The sequence below is a fragment of the Scophthalmus maximus genome, chromosome 8 (genome assembly GCF_022379125.1).
Source record: "Scophthalmus maximus strain ysfricsl-2021 chromosome 8, ASM2237912v1, whole genome shotgun sequence".
NCBI lineage: Eukaryota > Metazoa > Chordata > Actinopteri > Pleuronectiformes > Scophthalmidae > Scophthalmus > Scophthalmus maximus.
In genome coordinates, this window is record NC_061522.1 from 4,968,928 (window position 1) to 4,992,873 (window position 23,946).

Genomic DNA, 23,946 nt, shown 5'->3' on the forward strand with positions numbered 1-23,946 from the left:
ACGAACACAAACAAAACGGAGCTCGGTGAGATCCGTGAAACCACGTGTCACATCGCATTACGGACGCCGTTACTGGTCCTCGCGGACCGATGCGTCGTTAATCAGACGAGTGACAAGTCCAATCCAATGTGCCTGCGACGTCTTTATCTTTGACTGTATGTGTTCATTTTGTCAGATCAAAGTGACATTGTATATTTTTTATTGTTGCCTTGCAGTTAATCATGTCCAGAGCTCCAGTCTCAAGGCTGCACATGAAGTCCACGCACACGCACAAGCACACATGCACAGATGCACACAGACACACGCACACGCACACACGCACACACGCACACACACACGCACACACGCACACACGCACACACGCACACACGCACACACGCACACACGCACGGACGGACGTAGAAGGGAGTCCAAGCCAAACACGGGGCTGGGAGTTGTTCAGTTTAACAGATGGACCACCTGACATCGCACTGAAAACGAAGGTCAGAGTTCACACTTCAAATCTGGCAAAATGACCTCACACTGCCGAGGACACAGAACTCATAAAAGTCTGCAAAGATTTTTACACAGCTACAGATTGGGGGGGGGGATTTTTTTTTTCTTTTCCCCCCCAGGTGCTTGTTGAGAATAATCTGCAGGATTATGTGTTAAATTTTTAGGGGTAAAAAAAACAGTTGAGCATAATTATTTATATTTAAATAAACCAATGTTATTGTATCATTTTATCTCAGCAATCATACAAAAACTTTGCAGTTTTGCTGCAGAGCTCTGACACTCGTGTTTTGGACCAAGTGCAGTACATTGACAACACCACTGGAGGGCAGTAGAGGGAGAAATCCTTCATATTTCTCCATTTGCCACAATTTGACGGATGATTAAAACAAGCAGCAACAAGCAGGGACACTTCCTCGCTACACACAAGGAACTCTTGTCTTTGTTTTATTCTATCTGCCAACTTTGGTCTCCCAAAGGCAAATGAGTTTCCACCGAACAAGGCCAACGATTTGGAGGATGGAGGATCCCCCGGGTTCTTCCCCTTTCACATGTGCAACAGTGTGACTGACTTAAATCTATTGCCCCCTGTCTTGTTACATAACACGCAAATGCGCGCGTTGATATATTCCTACTTCAAACACGTCTTCGTCCAGCAGGCGGGTTCCGAACACGGTGACTCCCTCCGTGCTGACGTGGGGGTCGTGACCTCTGAGCAGGTCCAGGGTGTCCAGCCTCACACAGTCCAGGTAGAGGGTCACGGACTGGCCCTCCACACTGTAGGCCACTCTGTGCCACCTGGTGAGAAGGAGAGAAGAAGGAATTTAATTTTTTTTTCAATTTTATTAATTCATTTTATTTATTTGAATTTCAAGATATCTTTTCTGGCACAGTAATTTCACAATAATCACAAATCGGCTTTATAATTATACAATATAGCCTTCGTTTATACAATATATCCTTCTTGAGAAAATGTGTTTTTAAAAATCTGCATGTTGCTTTATTACTAATATACACTCTTTTCTGTTTTCATCATGGCGCTGCATACTTTCATTTGATCATAATAACGTTCATGCAAGGCAAAACACATGAAAAGTCTGTGTTTATGTGTGTGTGTGTGTGTGTGTGTGTGTGTGTGTGTGTGTGTGTGTAGTTACCCACTTGCCATCAGCCAGGTTGATCTTCCTGAAGGTGGGGTAAAGCTCGGGAGGCGGCTGACCCTCGTGGTCCTCGTACAGGAAGACAGGAGAGCGGCCGACCTCTACGCCCAGCTGCTGCGTGCCCTGAGAGGAGAAGACACGCGGCGAGGGCGGAGGAGGGATGATGGCATACAATTATAAAGGGGAAGAACAGGTTAAGTGCAATTGTCAATATCCCATTTGGATTAATCCTCTGTATGTTGGTTAATGACACATTTGACACATTTTTCTTGCATGGAGATTCTGCAGAATAATCATTTGAAGGGGATTTTGGAACATCTTTAACACAATTGGTAAAACATATTCCCAAACTGAGGAAGATTATCCGATTAAAGGAGAAGATTCTCTTTCCCATAACAAAAATGTTATTGTGGACACAGTCAACAGAGAGTTGACTGATGTTAACTAAGAGTAGTGTGTGTGTGTGTGATGCGTACTGTACCTGCGAGTCATACAAGGAGAGGAGAAAGACCTGTGAGCCTTTCACAGCTCTGACCGTCGTCAACACGGAGAAATTCATAGGGAACGGCGAATCTGGTGGGAATGCACACACACACGCACACACACACACACAGTCACACAGTCACACACACACACAGTCACACAGTCACACACACACACACACACACACACACACACACACACACACACACACACACACACACACACACACACACACACACACACACAGTCACATTCGGACACAGGCTCTCGACGACACAAACACACCCTATCCACCGTGTTAAACAGACCCACTGTGAGTGAAAACTAACCGGGGAAGAGTTGCTTGGTGGGCGCACTCAGCTGAATCTTCTTGTCGATCTTAAAGGAGAGGTCCGTCTCCTCTCTGCCCTTCCGGCTGGTGCACAGGCCGGCCTCCAGCGACACGCCCTCCATGTTCTCCGACAGCTCCAGGACCTTCAGGACATCGATGGGATTGGCTGCAACAACAAAAAGAAGACAAGAAAAACCGCTATGACTGAGAGGACCAGTCATTTGATGATGAGCAGTTTAGGAGTGTTTGGGCCTGTTCAAAAGTACATAGCAACCACATCCTCCTGCCTGTTCTGCTGCCGCCCCCGAGCTGCAACTTCACAATCTGAAAGAGACTTTAAAAAAGGCGCCGCCCCTGTCGGGCGCTGGAAGCCACCTAGCGGTCACTCAACACCTGGAACAGCATCCACATCCTTAAAGGAACCGTTGAACTCGGCGAAGGGGTTCATCATTTCTGGCTTGGCTACAACCGGAGCTTTTTTATGGTTTGTTTTGATGACTTTTCCTTTAACCACATCGGGAAGACGCCTGTGTGGGAATGTAAAGAGAAGATATAAAGGCTCAGATAAGATCAGAGACCCTGTAACCTTTGTGCTGACTGCTTGAATGGACTGCAAGTGTGAAGTACTTGCCAAAGTGTTATTCAAAGCGTCCCGTCCGTGTGTACGGTAATGTACTTCATCTTCATCTGAAGAAGTTCGGATGTGAGCCGCCGTAGTCAAGACACGAGGGCGCGGCTGAGATGGACGGAAATGATCAGTTGATTGAACGTTACTTGGCGGCCTCAGAGTGCCATATCCTCAGAGTTAACCGGAGTTGAAAATTATTAACCTGAACTGTGTTTGAGGTTTCCTGTTTCCTTTTTTCCAACGCTGCACTCATCGCTATTGTTCCTGTTAACAACAGACTCCCCAGGGATGTTTTTGTTTAGCTTCTCTTTGCTTTTATTTCTGACTCCACTTTTTTTCTTTCTTTTTTTTTACAGGCGCAGCAGACAGCTGTTTTCGGCAAACAAGCTCCGATGAGCCCACAGTACATTTCCTTATACATTTCCCTCGCGGCACCTCAAGGCAAACGAGCTAATTACCCGGATGATGAACATGGAAAGAGGAGTGAGGATTGATTTTCCTGAGCGATGGTCGAGATCCTCAAAATGACACCGATTTGTAAATGGACACGACTGCTTGCTGTCGTGTGTTGTCACATCTGAGACATGTGGGTGACGTCTGTCCTATAATTAAGCTACCTTGTAAACAAACTAATGAAATATACCATGTGGGCTCTGTAGAAGCTTGCTGTAACCACATGATAATGCCCGACATGTCCCTGTACGCAGGCAACAGTCGGCATCACGCGGCAAAGACTGATACAAGAGATCAATTAAGAATGTGTCTTAGCAATGATTCAGACACACACACACGCACACACACACACGAGGAAACATGAAAAGTAAAGGAGACATTTGGAATTCGACGTATGCAACCACGGTTTGCAGTTTAGGCAGAAATGCCGAACATATGCACCACACACGTGAGTTCTTCCTCAAACACACACACACACACACACACATAAATCTTCCGAAGACTTGCAGGGGCAGAGGAAGCGGAGAAAAGGTGTGATTGAAACGATGAGCCTGCGAGGGAGGAGAGCCGGGAGAGAAATGTGGTACAAAACGTGGTATTGAAAGTGAAAAGGGAGAGAAGGGGGGAAAAGAGCAGAAATAATAGATGGTAGTGGAGAGAAGGGGGCATGCCTCTACTGGTGTGGCTCCTTTTCACACGTATTCCTGAGGCTTACGTAAACCCTCCATCTGCCTCGCACCTTTCAACACACACACGCAGCTACCACACACGCAGCTACACACACACACACACACACACACACACACACACACACACACACACACACACACACACACACACACACACACACACACACACACACACACACACACACACACACACACACACACACACACACACACACACACACACACACACACACACACACACACACACACACCAGAGGTTGGCATGATGCCCGAGTCGGAGCACCAGATGTAGTTGTTGCCCTTTCTTTTTTTTTCTTCTTCTCTCAGTTTGTCCATCTGTCTGCATGTCTGTCGGCGTGTGTGCCAGCCGTCCTGGCAATGTCCGCTGGTAGTTCTGTCTTCCATCAAATGATTTACTGATACAGCTAAATCTGTGTTATCATCTAAAGCTACCTGTGATGGTTTGGCCTGCTCACACTGTAAAATAGAGAAATAAATAAATACAAATTCTCATGAGTGTGCCATTTTCCGCTGTTTTATGGGCTGAGAAACATCTGCAAAAAGTTGATATTCAGTAGATTAATTGCAGCCAGTGATTTTTGCGCCGCGATCGCTCACTGCGGCTTCAGAGTTGGTGATGTCAGCAGAAATGGGAACACCTGTACAATGTATTGCAACGCAACTCAATTCTTCACAGCGAAATATTTGTTTTTATGCGAGCCAAAACCGATATGAGGGTGGTGATAAAGTACCTCATGATCTCTGAAGCAGCACTTGAAGAATAAGCATTAGCCCTTCAGAATAAAAGTGGGGAATTTGAATTCTGTAAAAGTTTTTTTCCCACATAACTTAGTTCCCTCGTAGTTGTCATTTCTGCCCAAATTAATAGTTTGGCATTTTAGGAATACGCTTATTTGCTTACACGTGATTTATATGAAAAGATTAATGCCAATTTCATATCTGTCGCCTAAAATATGCAGCTACGGGCGGATGGTGAGGTTCGCTCAACTCGTTACACGTCCAAGTGGCCCCAAATCGGACCACCAGCAACTCTGCAGCTCAACTAAGTCACATTCCTGGAGTTTGCTCTTGTTGCCGGGCAGTAACTGCACTGGACCAAGAAATAGTTTGTCAAGCAAGCAGATTCAAGGTTAGCAAAGATATTCACAATTTATTATAACGGCTTTAATCTTTCTGGCGAAAGGTCGGCATGAGAAGCTGCTGACATGCTCTTCTTGTGGCCATTAAGCAGGCGAGCGCCTGGCGTCCGTGCACAGTATGGAGACAGTTAGAACAAGAGGAGAGTTTTCATTCAGACAGACGGAGAAACGGTCGGCGAGCGACGACGATCAGAATGCAGCCGGGGACAAGACGAGACATGGCAACACCACGTGCACCTCGACACACCAGGTTATGTTTCACCGTGCGTTTGTGCGCAACAAGCACGACACAACATCCACATAATGTGGCCATGAGCGCTCACACAAACACACACACACACACACACACACACACACACGTGTTGTACAGAGCTGTTGGGGTCTCCATCAGCTCCTGCCGTTCTAAACTTCGGCGCGAGGAGCAAAGTGATCGACATGCACACACATGTAGATTATGTCATAACGTAAGCCTCTGCATGCAGCACAACGGCTGTAGTTTGAACAGAGAGATGAATGATGGATGGAAAATCCCTGATAGATCGGGTTACGGTCGTATCGGTTTTACCTTACCTGCCTTTACGCGATGACACGACTTGACGGTTGGCTTGTTAATGGCCTTTCCCGTCGTCCGACTGTGTCTTTACCCGTCACACTTTCACTGGTGCAATGTCGCCGTGTTTTGAAATCTCGCCAATGGCTTTGGTGTTAAAATGATAAAAACCAACGGGCAAAGCAGCAAAACTCGATGCAACTTGTCATGAATCTATAGCTATAAAGGTTCCGCAAGGCGGGTTTACATTCGTATTGGATGGAGAGTGCTGACATTCTAATAAGAAGTGCATGAGTTTAGAGCAGAATCCGTGATTCTGATCATACCGACAAGCCAACCTGACCACAAAGTCATGACCTGTGTCCTATTGATCTTGTGTTTCACCTGCAGAGGACAAGACTGACGACGAAAAAAACGACAACATGTAAAGTAAGATGGCTGCCGTACACGTCCAAAAGAGCATTACCAGGGGGACGCTAACTTAACTTTATGTTCATTTGTCCAGTTAAAAGACAAGGGTTTTCCCCTGTGCTGTTACTCAGTCTCATCCTTCATTCCAGTGTTTTCTCTCCAAACGTGAAAAATCTGTGCGCCACATTATTGAGAAAATGTTATCGGAAAATCACTTGATTCAACAGTGACACTGTATTCGACGTGACTCTGTCACCTATGGCCAATAGCTGAGCTGTTAAACAGTTGCTGTGTCCCTAACGGTGACTGGATGGTTGGACAACGCAAAACAAACAAAAAAAAGAAAGAAGTGAAGCAGCGAGTCAGTCTAAGTGGAGGCCACTGTCTCTCATCAGAGACCAATGTCTTGTTTAAGGTTCCACTTAAGTAGGTGAAACACTGAAGCCGATTCATGGAGAGACAAACAACACACTGACAGACACACACAGACACACACACACACACACACACACACACACAGACAACTTAATGGACGCCATATTGAGAGACTTTTCGGATTTTCTGGAGAAACCAGATGTGTGCCTGTGCCCGTGTGTGTTTTTGTGTATGCGTATGACTGAAGACTGGATAATGGGCTTTTTTTGTTTTTTTCCGTGTGTGTGAGTGAGTGTGTTTGCATGTGTGTGTTTGTGATTAGTCTGTCATTATCCGGGGAAATGGTGAAGAACGCAATAACATGCCGTTTGCAGAAACAAGAGCGAATGCTTGGTCGAGCCTCCTACGCAACCAAACACACGCATACACACACACACACACACACACACACACTTTAAACAGACACCACACACAAAACAGACACCACACCGGGGTTCGGACCCCCTACCGAGGACTTGCCCCAGGAGTCTGCCATTACTCTTTTTACCTCTTTTGCTCCTTCCCCTGCCCACTCCCTCTCAAACATCTGACGAGGCTCTCCTCAGGGACAAGGCCAGATGAATGATAAAGAAGAAGAGGGAGATGAAAACCAGAGCGATGAAGAGACCAGACGGACAGAGAGATAGAGAGAGGAAAGAAAAAGGGATGGCGGGACCATGTGTTTTCTTTCCTCTTCATTCAGCTGGCTCTGATCAAAGACCCACACTGGATCGTCCCGCCTGCCGTCCGTCCGTCCGTCGGCGCACACACTACATACACACATGCGTTTACTTAGATGACTCCAGCTGCATAAAAAAAGGGAATAAGAAGCCCGTAGACCGACAGACAGACAGACAGACGTGCGAGTTGAATCTCCTTCTAGGAACCCGCGACACTTGTTCTCTTCTCCAGACCCGAACGAGCGTTTCACATACATTCATCCCCCACACAGTCCCTCTTCCTCATCAGCACGGATCAAAGACTGCGTCAATATTTGTCAGTCGCGGGACTCCGGCCCCTTCTCGGACGGCAAGCAACGCGTTGCTTTATGTGGCTCTGTGCTCTGTTATTGTTGGACGTTGCATCATACGGAGACTTTGATTCTGGGAGAACAAAGCGAGAGCCCATTTTGGAGCAGAAGAAGAATTTATGGCATCCAGACGCACTAAGCCAGACGGCTAAATATGATAAAATGCGGTAAATGACAAGCATCAGGGTTTTATTTGTGTGCTTTGTTGAGCTTTTTTTTCAAGGGGGCTGCATGACAAGTTACAAACAACATTTGCAAGCCAAAACATGAATGATTGGAAATATTTCATGTCCAATTAGTCAACTGATCATCTCCGATTTAACAACTTTTGTACAAATGAACTTCTCTTATTCAAACCTGCCTCTAATAATTCTATTCTCACTGGTGGGTCTTGTTTTTGCCCCAAAACAAATTGAGATGACTTTATGATCTGGGACTCGGAAAGGCTGAATAGAGACACTGCCCACCAGAGTCAGATGTATTTGTAGTAAACTACGACAAGTCTGACTTCAAACCTAGCAGGGGCACAATATAGGGAGAATAAAAAAGCTTTGATAGAATGGCAGCAACTCTGCAGTTAATAATGTGTCAAGACAAGTCGAAGAGTCTATACCCATGAGAGCAGATGTTATGTTAATAATGTTTCCATGCCAACAGTTGCTAAAGAGCACTTATCACAGTACAACTGAGGCTGATGGGGATGTCATTAGTTTTATAAATCAAAGTATTGGACAAATTAAAAACTTTTGACCAGATGGTTTCCTTACATGAAAGGCATCGCCAAAATCATTATAGTTCGTCCTAAAGAGTGCGAGAACATGTGTACAAAATTTGATGGCAATTCATGCAGTAATGGCGGCACAAGGGGAAAAGTCACTTGATTTCCATAGTCACTTTCATAGATACATCATCTGTGTAACATGAATGTCTGTGTAGAATTTCATGGTAAGCCATCAAATGGTTGTAGGGGAAAAAAATAAAAATGTCAACCTCATAATGAAATACAGGTAAGGTCATGGGATCAGTCCTGATGGGTCATTGAGCATCCGTACCACATTTATGGCAAATCCATTTAACATTGTACCCAAAATCATAGATGTCAACCTTGTGTCGGCACTAAAGGAAAAGTCAGGGGATTATTTAAGTCATTAGGATTCAGCCTCTAGGGACCATGAATCTATCTGATAGTTGCTGATTTATTTCAGCCTGGACCAAAGTGGTGAACTGACAGACCAACAAACTGGCATTGCCTTCCCATGGCCCATGCCCCCTCGTGGGTCAAGGGAAGTTGTTGTTTCATGTTAAATGTAGTGTAAAACAACAACACCAACGACAACTAACAGACTAAAGAAACAGCCCGTTTGGTTTGTCCATTCAAGGCTACTGTAGAAATATTGCAGTGCTACATGGAGGAGGACCCGCTCCCGGTGTAGCTATGATGGGCTCATTCTACAGAAGTTAAAGGATTATTAGTTTCAGATGATTAAACACTAATAAAAACATGTGATGTAATGTGATATTACATTTTTTTCCTATACGTCTCCATAAATCTTCCACACTGGTTCCTTAAATGCAGCAGGATTGTGTCTAGAGTTCCAATGACAAGGCAATATTTAATTAATTAGTTGACCTATAGAAAAATTAATTGGCAACTACTTTGATTATCAACCAATCAGTCTGAGTCAAGAAAAACTGCCAAAATATATGCTCAAATATTTTCTGATTTCATTAGAGTTCTGTATTTGCTTACTGCATATCTTTGGGTTTCTGGCGGCTTATAATCTTATCGCTAAAAGCAGTTTTATTGGGAGGCTTATTGGAGCTCAAATGTCGCTGTTGGTTTTATCACTGCTGTTGTGAATATCTGTTGTGTTGAACACCTCCAGACAACGCATTTTGTTTGTAACCAACCTAAAAACTGAATCCAAACAATTCTGCTCAAAAATTGAATCACATGGGTAAGCTATCATTTGACACACACGTTGTTTAGATGGGTTGAGGGAAGCATTGTCCAACTCTGTTACACTTCAACCTAACAAGAAATCAAACAGTAAACAGCCGACTTTGTGCGTTCTTTCCAAAACACACGGGAAAAAAACAGACACTCTGTCTTTGTCTATCTCTGCTTCCAGACCGACATGGACGCATTTCTTAACAGAGTGACACACGAACTGTTAACTGCAAGAAAATCTCATACTTTCACAATATCCAATTTTTCATGTCTTTGTTTCATAATCTCTTTTCTTCTCCCGTTTGGGGGGGGGGGGGGGGGGGGGGGGGGGGGTGCTAACAGGAACTTGAGACGACATGTGGTTTGGCTTAAGCGCTGGTAAATATGACTTGTTGGCGAGCGGGACCAACTCTTCCAAAAACATATGCACCATAAACACAGTATTTCACTCGTAAACATTTCACTAATATATATCATCTTAAAGGAAGCACGCGTACTTGACCACCACCAGGACCCGGGTTATAGTCCTGATGATGGTGCCTCCATCTTGTGCAATTGAAAAGGCATCCCAACACAATGGGCCACTTATTAACATCTATCAACATCTAGATTTTTTCTTTACTTTTCGAGAATAAAGTCGAAATGTGGAAAATAAAGTAGAAATACTACGTCGAGAATTAAGTCAAAATTGTGACCCGGAGGATGTTTTACTAGACAGTTTGCTAGCTAACGCTAACCAAGTTGTAATGTTGCGTAATTATTATTGACAGGCTGAATCTGGAAGAAACGATGCGGGACAACAGGTGTTTGCACATGAACGTCAGCGAGTGTGTCCTGACACGCTCACGTTCAATTGCAAACATTCATTCATTCCCAGCTGACATTGGGCGAGAGGCGGGGTTCACCCTGGACAGGTCGCCAGCCTATCACAGGGCCACATACAGAGATGAACAACTATTCACTCTCACATTCACACCTACGGTCAATTCAGAGTCTTCAATGAACCTGACCCCATTCTGCATGTCTTTGGACTGTGGGAGGAAGCCGGAGAACCCGGAGAGAACCCACGCATCCACGGGGAGAACATGCAAACTCCACACAGAAAGGCCCTGGTTGAACCGGGATTCGAACCCAGAACCTTCTTGAGGCGAAGGTGCTAACCACTACACCACCATGCAGCCCAATTGCAAACAACCGTTAATTAATTTTGAGAGTCGTACAGTTAGCGAAGCTAGCGTAGCTTTGCTAACGTCAGTTAGCGTACGTGTATCATCTGAACTGGTACCACAACTCTGTCGTTCAGGGCTTTTTCAACTTTATTCTCGACATTTCGAAATGTTAAATAAATTTAAAAAAGAAAAACCTTCCCCCTCATTTTCTTTCTTATGCCTGGCCCTAATACTCTTCCATATGAGGGAAACATGAATGTCTATTTATAAAAAAGTTGGTGACCACAATGGTAGATGGTAGACCGCCCTCCCTGGACTATCATGACTAAAAATATGTGAGACATGTGATTCCCACTTTGAATCCTTTGATAGAAAGCTACACCATGTTGCATCTCTGGCCATATCCCAGTCTGTGATGTCACGGCAGCATTTTCCCATCATCCCATCAAATGAAAACCACCTGCTGTAACGTCACCTATTTGGGGTGTGGACCAATGCAGACTCATGCAGAAACTTTCTTTATGTTGCGCTAAGTTTAACATTGATTGTTGTAGAGTATTAAAGTATTTTAGACTCTGTAACGCGTGTCTCCTACCTGGATGATTTTACGGCCAAACAGAACATTGGCTTGTGACTTTTTAATCTGCTTTCAAAACATAACACCACTTCCTGCACTATCACATTGCACAAGACATCAATCAGGGCTATTTACGTTGGGGAGAGGGGCTTCTGATTTCATCTCGCCTCCTGCAGATCTGGAAGCAGCTTGCTCCCAATGTAGGCTAAACAAATTTGGGGTTTCGCTACTTCACGTTGTCAACCAGATGATTTTCAGAATCACTTTTCTTAGCTTCTGAATGCGCTCGCTGCTACAAAAAAGTAAAAGTGCGCTCGGGTCAGCGGAGTGCACAAACCTACCTACAGACAGGTAGGTGACTGAAACACCTCAGGGCCACACGGTGGCAGATTTGACCGTGACTTGACCACATTGCTCAGATGTTTTTGGCCCTGTTCAGACCTGGTATTAGCATCCGTCCCGAGAGATCTGATCACAAGTGCACAGCTCTAAATATGTAAGTTCCCACCTGGTAGTGGATCGCATCCTGAACGTGTTTTCCTGCAGCGACCACTTAGGATTAGATCTCACTTCCTATATGCGCTATATCCAAATAAACACATACATCCTTTTTCTGTTTGCGCAGTCCAAATGATGTGGTTTTTTTAGAGATGTGTCCGTTGTCAAGAGTGTTTGAAAATCAATCTGTCAATATGTCTTGGTCCATGTGTGGAAATGTTTTTTGGCTGGTTATGAAACTGTAGCTGGTCAGAGGGCGTCAGCTCAGTTGGGCGGACCTGAACTTACACCCTAAACTTATATCACTCAGGACGGACGTTATTACCAGGTCAGAACCAGGTCTGTGATCATAATTCACACCCCAACTATTGACAACTTGCTGACAGCCGGGTCTGCAATTGACACTGAGTTAAAAAAAAAAGAAAAATCAAGAGTGACATGTAACTGAAGACAGTTTCATAACAGGTGTCGTGAAAGGGTCTGACCAGGTGCCGAAGAGGAACGGGATGAACGATCTGGCTTTCTCTTCTACCAGACTTTCTCTTCACAAATAAATCTTATTTACAAGAATGTGATCTCCGACCACCAGGTGTCAGATGCTACAGGCTTCACGCCCTGACCTGGGTTGACCCCCATACGACAGTCAAGGTCCAGAGGTCGCATTAGTCACCGCGGCAATGACCTTCACAGACAGCGAGGTCAGAGACAGAATGTGTGTGTGTGTTATAACTTTATATAGTTTGGGATCATAATACAAAGGGGAAGAGGCTATAACAACCTGTGAAACCCTTTTTTTTTTTAAAAATCAAATGACTCGTGAATAACGTGAACTATAACCGATCGCTGGAAGCCCTTTTTTTGTTCTCAATCCTCAGAGCAAAGGGAGATGATTAATAACGGCTTAAAGATTATCGGGACATAACATGAATACTTTTTGTCTTTCTCAGCAGGTGGAGGCAACATGGTGGAGTCCCTGCCGAGTCACCTGCTCGCCGACAGTGAATCGTGTTACAGTCCTCCTGCCTGAAGCCGCTGGATGTCGACTTGCAAATAAAACAGCCATTAAAAAAGGAAAACAGATGAAGTTGAGATACAGTATGTGTGGTTTCGCAATTATTTGTGTTCACAGACATTTTTTTGCGTGTTTGTTTGTTTGGTTTTTTTTACGAGAGCACATGTGGGACCAACAAAATGATCTTGGCTCAGGTTCATTTAGTAGCTGTTGTTCTGGAGCTTTCAATTCTTATCCCATGATCATCCTCGGAAGATCTCACACTGAATTAATATGGTTTTGTCATCTTTGAAGTTATTAGCCTTGTCTTGTCCAAGAGTTTGTCTTCGCTGGTCGCCCTAGCAACCTTTACGTTGGGAAGACTCGAGGAATTTTATGTTCCTGGCCAAGAAGTGGTCTGGTTCATAGTCTCCAATGAGCCATAAATCGTTTTTACGTGTTTTTGAGCAGATTAAACATACAAGATACAACATGTTGAGTGGTGCTGGTGCACGGATTTTTGTTTATCCCTGTTCAAAGTCGAGCTGTTTCCTTCTGTTTTCAGTCTTTATTGTAAGCTAACCTAATTGTCTACAGTATCCTGTCAGCTAGCATGGACCAGAAGTCCTTCCAGTGCCCGTAGAAAATGAAAATAGAACCATCTACAATTCCAACTGTCAAGCTCCATCTGCTGATGAACACCATGTAAAAATGATTGAAAGCGCTAGAACAGCTATTAAATGGCCCTCGGGGTGAGGAATGCTGATTCCGAGGTGAATAATGGTCTTCCAAAAACGAGACAAAAAAAGTTTCATAAGCTTGTCTTGAATTATTTTATATAAAAAAAAAATAAACTGACTTATTTGATCCGACCTGATGCTAATGGTTTGGCCCAACTGGTGCAAGCAGGTCCCACCTGACTGATACTTATGGATATTTATTTCACCACGATTACAAAGTGGAGCTTTAGTGACCCGACAATGAAACCTTTATAAAAGTTTTCCGACTTAAAGGCACAGATGCACTTATCTCCATACACATCAACGACACCAGGCTCTAAAAGCCCATAAAGTCTCCTCGTGAAGTCCAACCTCGGGGGAGATACTGGGCGTCCCCCGTCCCCCTCCGTACAGTCCAGCACAGCTCACTTTAATGCGACACAGTCTGTTCCCCATTATACCCAGCCGTTAAATAATCCTGTCTGCCGCAGTCAGAAAAGAGCAGAGACTGATGCGGCAGCAGGTATGGCAGAACAAGTTTGGACATATAGGGCCTGTGCCTCTCTCCACTAATGTGCGGTGGGCTCCGAGGACGAGGCAGTTCAGTGCAGTTCAATGAGCTTTAGGCCTGCATGACCTGGCACGACAAAAAAAAATGCATCTGTCAAAATAGGGACTGAGACTGAAGTTTGGCGTAAAGAAATGACTAAAGACATTTTGTGGGGGGGGGGGGTTTGGGAGGAATTGGTCTGTGCCTGACAATAGAATTTCATGGCAACAACAGCAAATAAATTGATGATGCACAAAGGACCTACAGTGTGTGTGTGTGTGTGTGTGTGTGTGTGTGTGTGTGTGTGTGTTTGCTGTAAACTATTGAGGTGTTCAAATGAGTTATGGGTTAACATTATTCTTGGCTTTCATCAGGAGCGCTTGGACTGCAGGCGGTTATAACTTGACACAGGTAAGAGACCATGGACTTCAAGATCAACTTCGGGTATTTTTGCAGCGATTAAAAACATAATTTACACACTCACCATTAAGTCACTTAATAAATAAGTAAGCAGATACACAAAGCCCGCCTACCTGCCCTTGAGGTGTGACACACCGCGACGACCAGCATCAGCAGCCATGTCTCGCGCGCCGGGCTCCGTTGACCCATCCTGCGGGCATGTGCGGCGGGTCAGCTCGGTTCACGTCCCCTCGTGGCTCCCGCGGGACACCTGCAGCGGATCAAGAGGAGCTGCAGCGGCGGCACGACTCGAGAGCCCCCTTCCTCGTGCTCGGCAGCAGCCGTCCCGCGCACCGCGCGTGCGTCTTCACGTGCGCACTCCGCGCCAGCTGGTAATTTGTAAGAGAGCGCGCGCGCGCACGCCGCCGGTTTTTGCTTGATGATATGAGTTGGTTATTGACTTTGCAGTTTTTGTTCGTTTCTTCCTCTGGGTGGACGGATGGAGAAGAGGGACTGGCGGAGGAAGACAGAAATCCCTTAATCTCGGATGGTCTCTTCTCGTTCACCGGCAGAGAACTTTCCTCACTTTCCTCACTTTCTCTCCCCACCTCCCTCCCTCCCTCCCTCCCCGGGGTGACCCCTCCCTCCCTCCCTCCCTCCATCCCTCCCCGGGGCTCGCGGAGCTGCAGTGTAGAAACATAATTACTGCGCGTGTCATCGTTTTGCATCATTATTGTCTGAATGATTTAAGGAACTATGCGGTGTCACTCGGACCCCCCCCCCCCCCCCCCCCCCCCCCCCCCCCCCTCTCTCTCTCTCTCTCTCTCTCTCTGGCGCGCGCACGGACACGAATCAGCGCGCACGCACGCTCGCACGAGCACGTGACAAATCATAACGCCGTCACGTACGTTCACCTGCGCACGTGTGCGTTACAGTAAGTGTCAATGCTTGGACCTGCAAGTACAGTTTCTCTCTGTACGCCCTGACACTAAACATCCAACATGAACAATGAACACTTGTGCCACATTTAATTTACTGCTCTCTCTCTCTCTCTCTCTCTCTCTCTCAGGTGCACACACACACACACACACACACACAGAGAGACAGCATGCTAGGACAGGACAACGGTGCTGCCCAACTAATAAAAATATGCTGCTGCAGATTCCAAATTCCAGTGCCTGTCTGTCTTTGCCCACCCCACAGTGTCTTCGAACACACACACACACACACACGCACGCACGCACACACACACGCACGCACGCACGCACGCACGCACACACACAGACATGCATACACGTCCTATAGGCACATAAAGCAGAATGTACTCCCTGCTGTCTTATGTCAAGGGCGTAATCCTTCTTGATCTCCAATGTGGAAAAGTCAAACGAAGATGCCAACAGAAAGGTTTTGAGAGATGTTTATGGTTGAGAAGTCTAAGCTCCGTACATGCACACACATGTATACATCCACATGAATACCCTGCATGAGCCCGGAGTCTCCCCCTGCCCTGCCTCAACTTCCATTCAGACGTAAAGTGTGTTTTGACGTTTAGAACACTTAAAGGATAAAATAGGACCCAGACTAGGAAGAACAGTAGGAGCAGGTGACTCAGGTGACACCATATCAAGTTTCACACGTTAAAATGCAATTAAATCCACTTGATGATAACGCACAATAGAGCAAATTGGGCTGAACAGATAAAACAAAGATTATTTACGACAAAGTTGTTGGCTCATTTGATATTTGACAAACTATGGAATCATGTGCATGACGGAGGGGGGTATATTTATGGCATAGGAGTTTTGGTGAACAGTGTTGCTTCGGTTCTTGGTTCAATTTGATGCCATTGTGCTGAAGAGTCTTGGGGAAAAAAAAGAAAGAAGCCACTTTCCTGTTTTATCTTTACGAGAGCAACAGCACAAGAACATTCCAGTCTGTCATTTTGAAACCTTTGCTATACTCTTAAGGTAGTAAAATGTATATTATGTGTTTTGAGATAAATGTAAATGTATTTTTGCAGGAGTTCATGGAAGTAAATTGCATCGAGGCACACGTGTGTGTGTGTGTGTGTGTGTGTGTGTGTGTGTGTACTGACTCTTTTTTTAAGGACAAGAAAATAGATTCCAGACATATTTCTTGTCATCCAACCTCCAGCTGCAGGTAGGTTGTCTTAAACTTATGACCGTCAGCTATACTGTCAAGAGGGTGTGTGTGTGTGTTTGTGTGTGCAGGAGAGATTTTGTTCTCAGGTGTGTTGTCATGTGCGCTTACTGTTTCTTTCATGTCCTATCAGTCAGAATTATAACTTCCTGCCTGAGGGAACAAATATGAGAGGGGGAAAAAAACATCCTCAAGCATTAGTGTGTGTGTGTGTGTGTGTGCGTGTGTGTGTGTGTGTGTGTGTGTGTGTGTGCATGTGCAGGAGAGATTCTGTACTCAGGTGTGTTGTCATGATTGCTGACCCATTTCTTTCATCTGTCCTATTAGTCATAATTAGAACTTTCTGACTTAAATATCCACAGTTTGTGTTTGTGTGTGTGTCTGTTTGTGTGTGTGTGTGTGTGTGTGTGTGTATGTTTTGAAGACAGATTTGTGTTGGCAGGCCTGGATGACCAACCAGAGGGAGGCAACTGGTTCCCAATTCAAATGGATTTATTTTATTTTTTTGAAGAGGTATTCACACTGACCACTGGGTGGCGCCAGATCTCTTTGCAGAGGCTCACGCGGTCTGACTTCAACACGCGACTTGTTTCTTATTCACTTGTTCTTTACACTTTGTCGCCGAGTGTTGGCCAGACAACACAAGTCAGCTGGAGGTCAAAAGGCTCTGCAGTTACACCGGGAGCATATTCTTCTGTTGCTGAATTAAAAAAACAGTGACGTTGCGGATGAGTTGACATTTAGATAATCTCCTCTGCGCCCATGTGACCCTCTCCCCCTATGATCCTCTTACAGTGGCTCTCACCTCAAATCGCCGCTCATCCTGCAGCCGGTGTCTTGCAGCCGGAGTCCTGCAGCCGGTGTCTCGGTGAGTGAGTTAAGGGCCGAACAGGGCGCAGAGAGGCGGGCGGAGCGATGGCGAGTCCCGGGCAGAAAGTGGTGCTGATCACCGGCTGTTCCTCCGGCATCGGCCTCAGGATGGCCGTGATGCTGGCGAAGGATGAACAGAAGCGTTATCACGGTGGGCGTGTGTGCGTGTGTGTGTGTGTGTGTGTATGTGTGTATGTGTATGTGTGTATGTGTGTGTGTGTGTGTGTGTGTGTCTACCTTGCCAAAGCATGCAGAGAAGAGTAATAGTTTCATAATTGACAACTTCATAGAATACTGCTACTACTTCTACTGTATAATGATAATAACCTGATGTTTATGATAAAATACATTCACTATCACTCTCACGTAATCCATATTGTTTACATAAGACTGGAGAGCAGCCTGCATAAGAGTATTACATGGTCTGCATGATTATGTACGTTAAAGCTACTGTTTCCTTCCACTGATGACTGAAATCACAGTGGAATGAACATTTAATATTAGACCTAGAGCCCGACCGATACATCGGCCGATATGAGCCTATCGCAGAAATATCGAGCATTTAGGTTGGCCGATATGAATTATTTTATTTTACAGAACTTTTATTTTATATTTTACATAGAAAAATGTGTTTAATTATTGTTATTTATAATAAAGCTTAATGGTTAAACTGTAAAATATCAAGACCCTACTACATTTTAGTCACAAGTTTTTGATAACTATAAGTTAGTGATCAATGCCATTTAAAAAAAATGTCAGATATATCGGTCAGGCTCCTATTAGAACCACATTACAGAAAATGAGGAAAATATTTAGACACAATCTAAAATCAATAACGTAACATTGACATCATAGACAATCGACTGGAGTAAATTCAGGGCTGTGTTTTCTACGGAACCTTGTAGAGCGAGCCCGATACTGTACTTTGTTTTCTTCTCAGAGGTCACTGTAACTTGTTTTAAGCACTTGTCAGAGGGGTCTGGGTGCAGATATCAGGCCACCATGATAATCTGCGTCATTAAATATGTGTGATACAGTAGCTTAATTCTTGTTTGGCTCAAAGATACCGCAGACGCATGTGGATTTTTTCTATTTTAGGAGAATTTGCCTCGATGCTATAATAAGAGTTACAAAAGGATTAAGACTACACTGCAGTCGATACTAGACTAGTTTATGAAAGACGTGTACCAGGAAGGAAGACAGCAAGCAGCTGTCACCACTCACAAATATAGAGTTAATATTAACCAGACAGTTTTCCAAGTGTTACCACGGAGACATAAAAGAAACAACACCGATTTCATATATGTATACACACACGTATTCCTTGGGCGTAACAACATTTCCCCAACACGAAGTAAATAATGAAGATGGTGACAAAAGGGGGAGGAGCCCTATGGACATATTTACCTTGACTGAGATATTTTTCATTTTACCTCCTTTACCCTGGTTTTGAAGTTTGCTTGTGATTTCGCTGATATCGTTTTTGAAGTGTCACCATTGTAATTGATTTTTTTTTCTGCTCTATAGACACTAATGTGAAACAATGGATTCTTCAGAATCAGTCAGAAAAAATACATATAAAAAAACAACAACCTCAAACTCTTTAGCATTCAGTTAAAAATGATTTGTGAAAATGTTAAGTATACGTCACCTTCATTCAAGGAGCTAAAAGTTGCAAAAACACAAAACAGGACATGTTGGTTATCACTGTAAAAAAAAGGACTGATACGTGCATATTGCACATGTATATTAACAATCTATATTTCATGGACATATTTAGACATCATACAATAGCACTGATGATTTAAACAGTCTGTATTTCACTGACATTTTGCACATGCATAGAATAGTAATTTATATCGCACTTGTTTATCATTATTCTACAGAATATTTATATTTTCTATCTCATTTATTATGTATTTTGATTTCCATTCTTACTGCATTTCCCCTTGAGCTGCCACTTTTTTGTGCCGTTACATCAAATTTAATTTTCCTTACGGGGAATCAATAAAGGTGATTCTTATCTCATTCGGGTGTTGTCTGAACTAGTAGAGCTTAAGATGCAGAGCTACCCTCGCTGTACCTAAACATAGTCCTGCCCCGGCCTGATCCAAACTTAACCCCGAGTCCATCTTAAGACGCCGGACAATGACTGAAGCTGCGGCCTGGGTTAGGCTTGTTATGGCTTGTTATGGCTCGTTATGGATGACGGGCTATTCCCGGAGCAGGCGGGCGAAGTGAGCAGCACGGAGACGACGTGTTAACGCTGATGTGTGAACTGGTTTTCTGTAGCGGGACGGTCGTGGAGCACCGAGTCTATGTTTAGGCTGCTTTAGGCTTAATTTACTAGAAGGACTATCTTTAGCAGCACGACCTTTTCAACTGTCGTGTCTGTGAACTTCAGCCTCTCTTCTCACCTGCCAGTCTTTGCCTCGTTGACAATATTTTTTGCAACACACCTCCCTCCGTTACTCCTTCTCATAGGAATGTTTTCATGTTCATTCCTATGACAAGAGTTCCAGACACACTAACAGGGTGGAAAATCATTCCTATAAAATGACACAAACATACATGTAACAAGGAAAACATGTTTTGATGATGCGGCAGGATTCAAAAGACCACTGCAACAGTTAAAAATTAAATTAATCTGCAACTATTTTGATAATCGATTAATCGGTTCAAGTAGTTTTTATGAAAACCAGTCAAAATTCTCTGATTTCAGCTTCTTAAATGTGAATATTTTCTGATTTCTTTGCTCCTCTATGACAGTAAACTAAAAAAGACAGTTTTGAAGTCAGCTATGAAACAGCAGTGCTTTAAGTCAAATGGGACTACATGCTCATAATAATTTAGATTCATTTTTTCTTGTGCACAGTCATAGCCACGATGCGTGATCTGAAGCGTAAAGACAAGCTGGTGGAGGCCGCCGGGGACACGTACGGGAAAACTCTCTCTCTGGCTGTACTGGACGTCTGCAGCGACGAATCCGTCCAACAGTGTATTAACGGCATCAAAGATCGACACGTGGATGTCCTTAGTAAGTACGAGCAAAAGCATCTTCAACACAGATTGTTGCTATGATTAAAATGTATACTGATTACACCTCGTCTTCCTCTTCTCCCGACCAGTCAATAACGCGGGTATCGGCCTGGTGGGTCCCGTGGAGAGCATCCCCATTGAGGAGATGAAGAAAGTGTTTGAGACCAACGTCTTCGGAGTGATCCGCATGATAAAGGAGGTGATGCCCGACATGAAGAGAAGACGAGGAGGACACATCATCGTGGTCAGCAGCGTGATGGGCCTGCAAGGTGAACAGAGGCGGCGGGAGGAGGGAGGCGGGGTGGGGGAGGACGTTAAATGGTACAGGGGGAAAATAACAGGTTTGTCTGCTTCATGTGTGACGAAGGGATTGGTGGATGACGGACATGTGGAGGAGTGGGTGGAGGTGAAGGGCGACTAATGGAGTTTCACGGCGTCTGGAAGTAGAATGCAAACGTGTCTCGTGTCCCCGCAGGTGTGGTGTTCAACGACGTGTACGCGGCTTCCAAGTTCGCCATGGAGGGATTCTGTGAGAGTTTGGCCGTGCAGCTCTTGAAGTTTAACGTCACGTGAGTGACGACACTCGCGCTTTTTTGTCCATCAGCAGCAGCGATGTGAAATGTTATACCATATTGGTTAAACTAAGCAGGAGATCATATCTCTCATATCATTAGTTGAGAAAACTAATGCATTACCGCACTAACTGCCCTAATTTTCTGACTTTACAGTGACGTTGTGACGATGTCATTCCTACCATACGATCATAAATTATTTTTTCAATCTACATAAGCTGTGATCGTGTCAGTAGACGTGTAGGATGCAGAGATACCTCCAAACTTTTAAAACCATACATGATGTCATTTTCTGACTTCATTATGACTTGATATATATATATATATATATGTATATGTGATGGGAAATAATTTTGTGATCACTAGCCGTGTTATTTGCAGAGATATTTTGGGAAATGTTTTTGTCAGACTTTAAATCTGTCAGCTCCAAGAGTTAATCATCTACACTCTCTGTAATTTGCACATTCCGGAGTTTGCCGTTCACATATGCAAAAATGCTGCTGGAGAATGTCCGAGTCGGCTGCGTTCACAACAGCAGGACATATTTCCAGTTGAGCTCCAATGTCTCTCCCCTCGTCAGACTGTCGTTGATCGAGCCGGGTCCCGTGCACACAGAATTTGAGGCAAAGATGATTCAGGAGGTCAAACAGAGGGAGTGTCCCGGGGCTGACGCCGACACGGTGCATTACTTCAAGAACGTCTACCTTCCTTCTTCCATTGACATCTTTGAGGTGCTGGGACAAACGCCCGACGACATCGCCAGAGTAAGTGCTCAAGCGGCTGACTCGGCCTCACTGTGATTAATCCTGTTAGTCTGACTCCATTTTTTCCCCCCATCTTTCTGTAATGCTCTCGGCAGTGCACCAAGAAAGTGATTGAAGCAAGCAGGCCACGTTTCCGTAATCTGACCAACCCCCTGTACACCCCCATCGTGGCGCTGAAATACGCCGATGAGACTGGAGGCCTGTCCGTCCACGCCTTCTACCACATGCTCTTCAACATGGGCACCCTCATGCACGTCAGCATGACCGCCATGAAGTACCTCACCTGTGGATGTCTGAGGAGCAGGACCATCTCACCAAACTAGAGGCTCACGTTTTTGTGTACAGCTGTGAAGTATACAAAATCAGTGCCCGACCGATAAATCAGTTGGCCGATAATATTGGCAGATATTAGCTTTTCACAGACGTATCGGCCGATATTTTAAGAGCCCGACCGGTATTATCGGCCAACTGATTTGAGCCAAAAACTGTGCATTGCTGTTTAACTTTTATGTAAAATAAATGTTTGTTATAAGTTCTATGCCATCGGCCCCCAAAAATCTATATCGGTCGGGCTCTAATACAAACACACTTGAGTGTGTGTAGACTAGAAAAAGAGACCTCATGCTACCTCATCTTGGGTTGTCAGAGGGTCACGAAAAAATGAAAAAAAAAAAAATTAACATACAGTGCCCATGTAGCAAAAGTCACATTGTCACAAATAAAGGGAAAAAATCATTAACAAATCCATCCAACAGTTTCAATGGTGACCTGCCATATTTTGTGTAGTTTACAGTTAATGTGTATGTCTACATATCAATGACCAGTCTTCTCTACATTCTTGTTTATTTATAAAAATTACTTGTACAGGATTCATTTGGGCAAACATATTCATCTCATTGAAAATCACATACCTTCATTTCATCTGGGAATGTTCTTTGGTATCTAAGCTCTGGTCTAAGGAAGCTACAAAGATCTTGGAAAGATCCTGAAATTCCCAATGCCTGAACAGCCCATCCATATTTTCACTTCATGATGACTCCTCACTCAGGGATAACACCAGTTTAGCACTTAGAAAAATCATATATGCAGGTCCAAAAAGACTATAATGCACTCATGGTTCCCCAAGGACAAAAGAATGGTGGAATCATTGCTCTAATCAAAAGGTCATTAGTTGTAATTCATAAAGCACAGTTGTCCACCGCGGAGGCGTGAGAGACACCTACTGATTTCTATCACACAGTCTCTCACACAGATATAATGTGCCACTTTGATTAGACGCAAATTAGTTTAGTGAATATTATTATTATGGTTGTTGTTGTTGTTTTTTAATCATCATTCTATTTTTGTTGTCGTCTGTGCTCTTTTTTTTCTGTCTGTTTCTTTGTAAAGGCATAATGATGATTTGTATACGTTTGTGTTAAAACACCTTTTGTAGTTTATAGGTATGAAAATCCTTGTCTTGTACCTGGTGTATGATTTTCATATGTCCCTTTCAATTTTAATAAATAGTTGATCACAAAAACATTTAAATTTATTCTAACATACTCCAATAGCCAAAAAATGTATGTTACCCTGATTTAGTATAAGATTACTAGATAGTTTAAGTACAGCACTTTTATTTTTGAAATATATATGTATGCTACGTTCAAGTTGGCCGCGGGTGACCTCATGTGATATTGTATAAGTTAGTCAGGTGAACACATTAAGCTAACGTTAGCTTGTTCGGGTTCTAACGTTTGGTATCAACTTGAAACGATAAAACATTAAAATATCACTCATTGTAAAATGGCAATTTCCCACATCTCTACCACTCTCAACCAGGTGCGTTTTACACGTGGGATAAACATAGAGTGAATTCATATTTTGTCGTGAACACGAAACGACAC

At 44.1% G+C, this 23,946-nt stretch overlaps 2 protein-coding genes across 3 annotated transcripts in view; one reads left to right on the top strand and one right to left on the bottom strand.

Moving 5' to 3' along the window:
* The window catches only part of LOC118312288 (collagen alpha-1(XI) chain-like), a 46,901-nt gene that overhangs the window by 22,804 nt on the left and 151 nt on the right, over positions 1–23,946 (bottom strand). The window contains exons 2-7 of one of the 2 annotated variants that reach the window (XM_035636763.2): positions 17,621–17,805; positions 14,790–14,926; positions 2,465–2,632; positions 2,134–2,225; positions 1,654–1,775; positions 1,128–1,290 (exon numbers count right to left, since the gene is read on the bottom strand). In XM_035636763.2, coding sequence (XP_035492656.1) covers positions 1,128–1,290; positions 1,654–1,775; positions 2,134–2,225; positions 2,465–2,632; positions 14,790–14,865 — 621 coding nt within the window. In that variant the 5' untranslated portion in view covers positions 14,866–14,926; positions 17,621–17,805. The remainder of the gene's footprint in view (positions 1–1,127; positions 1,291–1,653; positions 1,776–2,133; positions 2,226–2,464; positions 2,633–14,789; positions 14,927–17,620; positions 17,806–23,946) is intronic. The other variant, XM_035636764.2, reaches the window with a different exon arrangement.
* On the top strand, positions 17,597–23,576 carry LOC118312291 (retinol dehydrogenase 8-like). The gene is made up of 6 exons (XM_035636769.2): positions 17,597–17,836; positions 20,561–20,722; positions 20,814–20,993; positions 21,200–21,293; positions 21,877–22,060; positions 22,156–23,576. The coding sequence occupies exons 1-6, from the start codon at positions 17,731–17,733 to the stop codon at positions 22,381–22,383; spliced, it is 954 nt and encodes a 317-aa protein (XP_035492662.2). The 5' UTR covers positions 17,597–17,730; the 3' UTR covers positions 22,384–23,576.

Coding starts and splice junctions, on each gene's coding strand:
- LOC118312291 (XM_035636769.2), top strand. CDS start 17,731: ATGGCGAGTCCCGGGCAGAAAGTGGTGCTGATCACCGGCTGTTCCTCC. Junction 20,723..20,813: donor TCGACACGTGGATGTCCTTA/GTAAGTACGAGC, acceptor TCTCCCGACCAG/TCAATAACGCGGGTATCGGC. Junction 22,061..22,155: donor CGCCCGACGACATCGCCAGA/GTAAGTGCTCAA, acceptor TGCTCTCGGCAG/TGCACCAAGAAAGTGATTGA.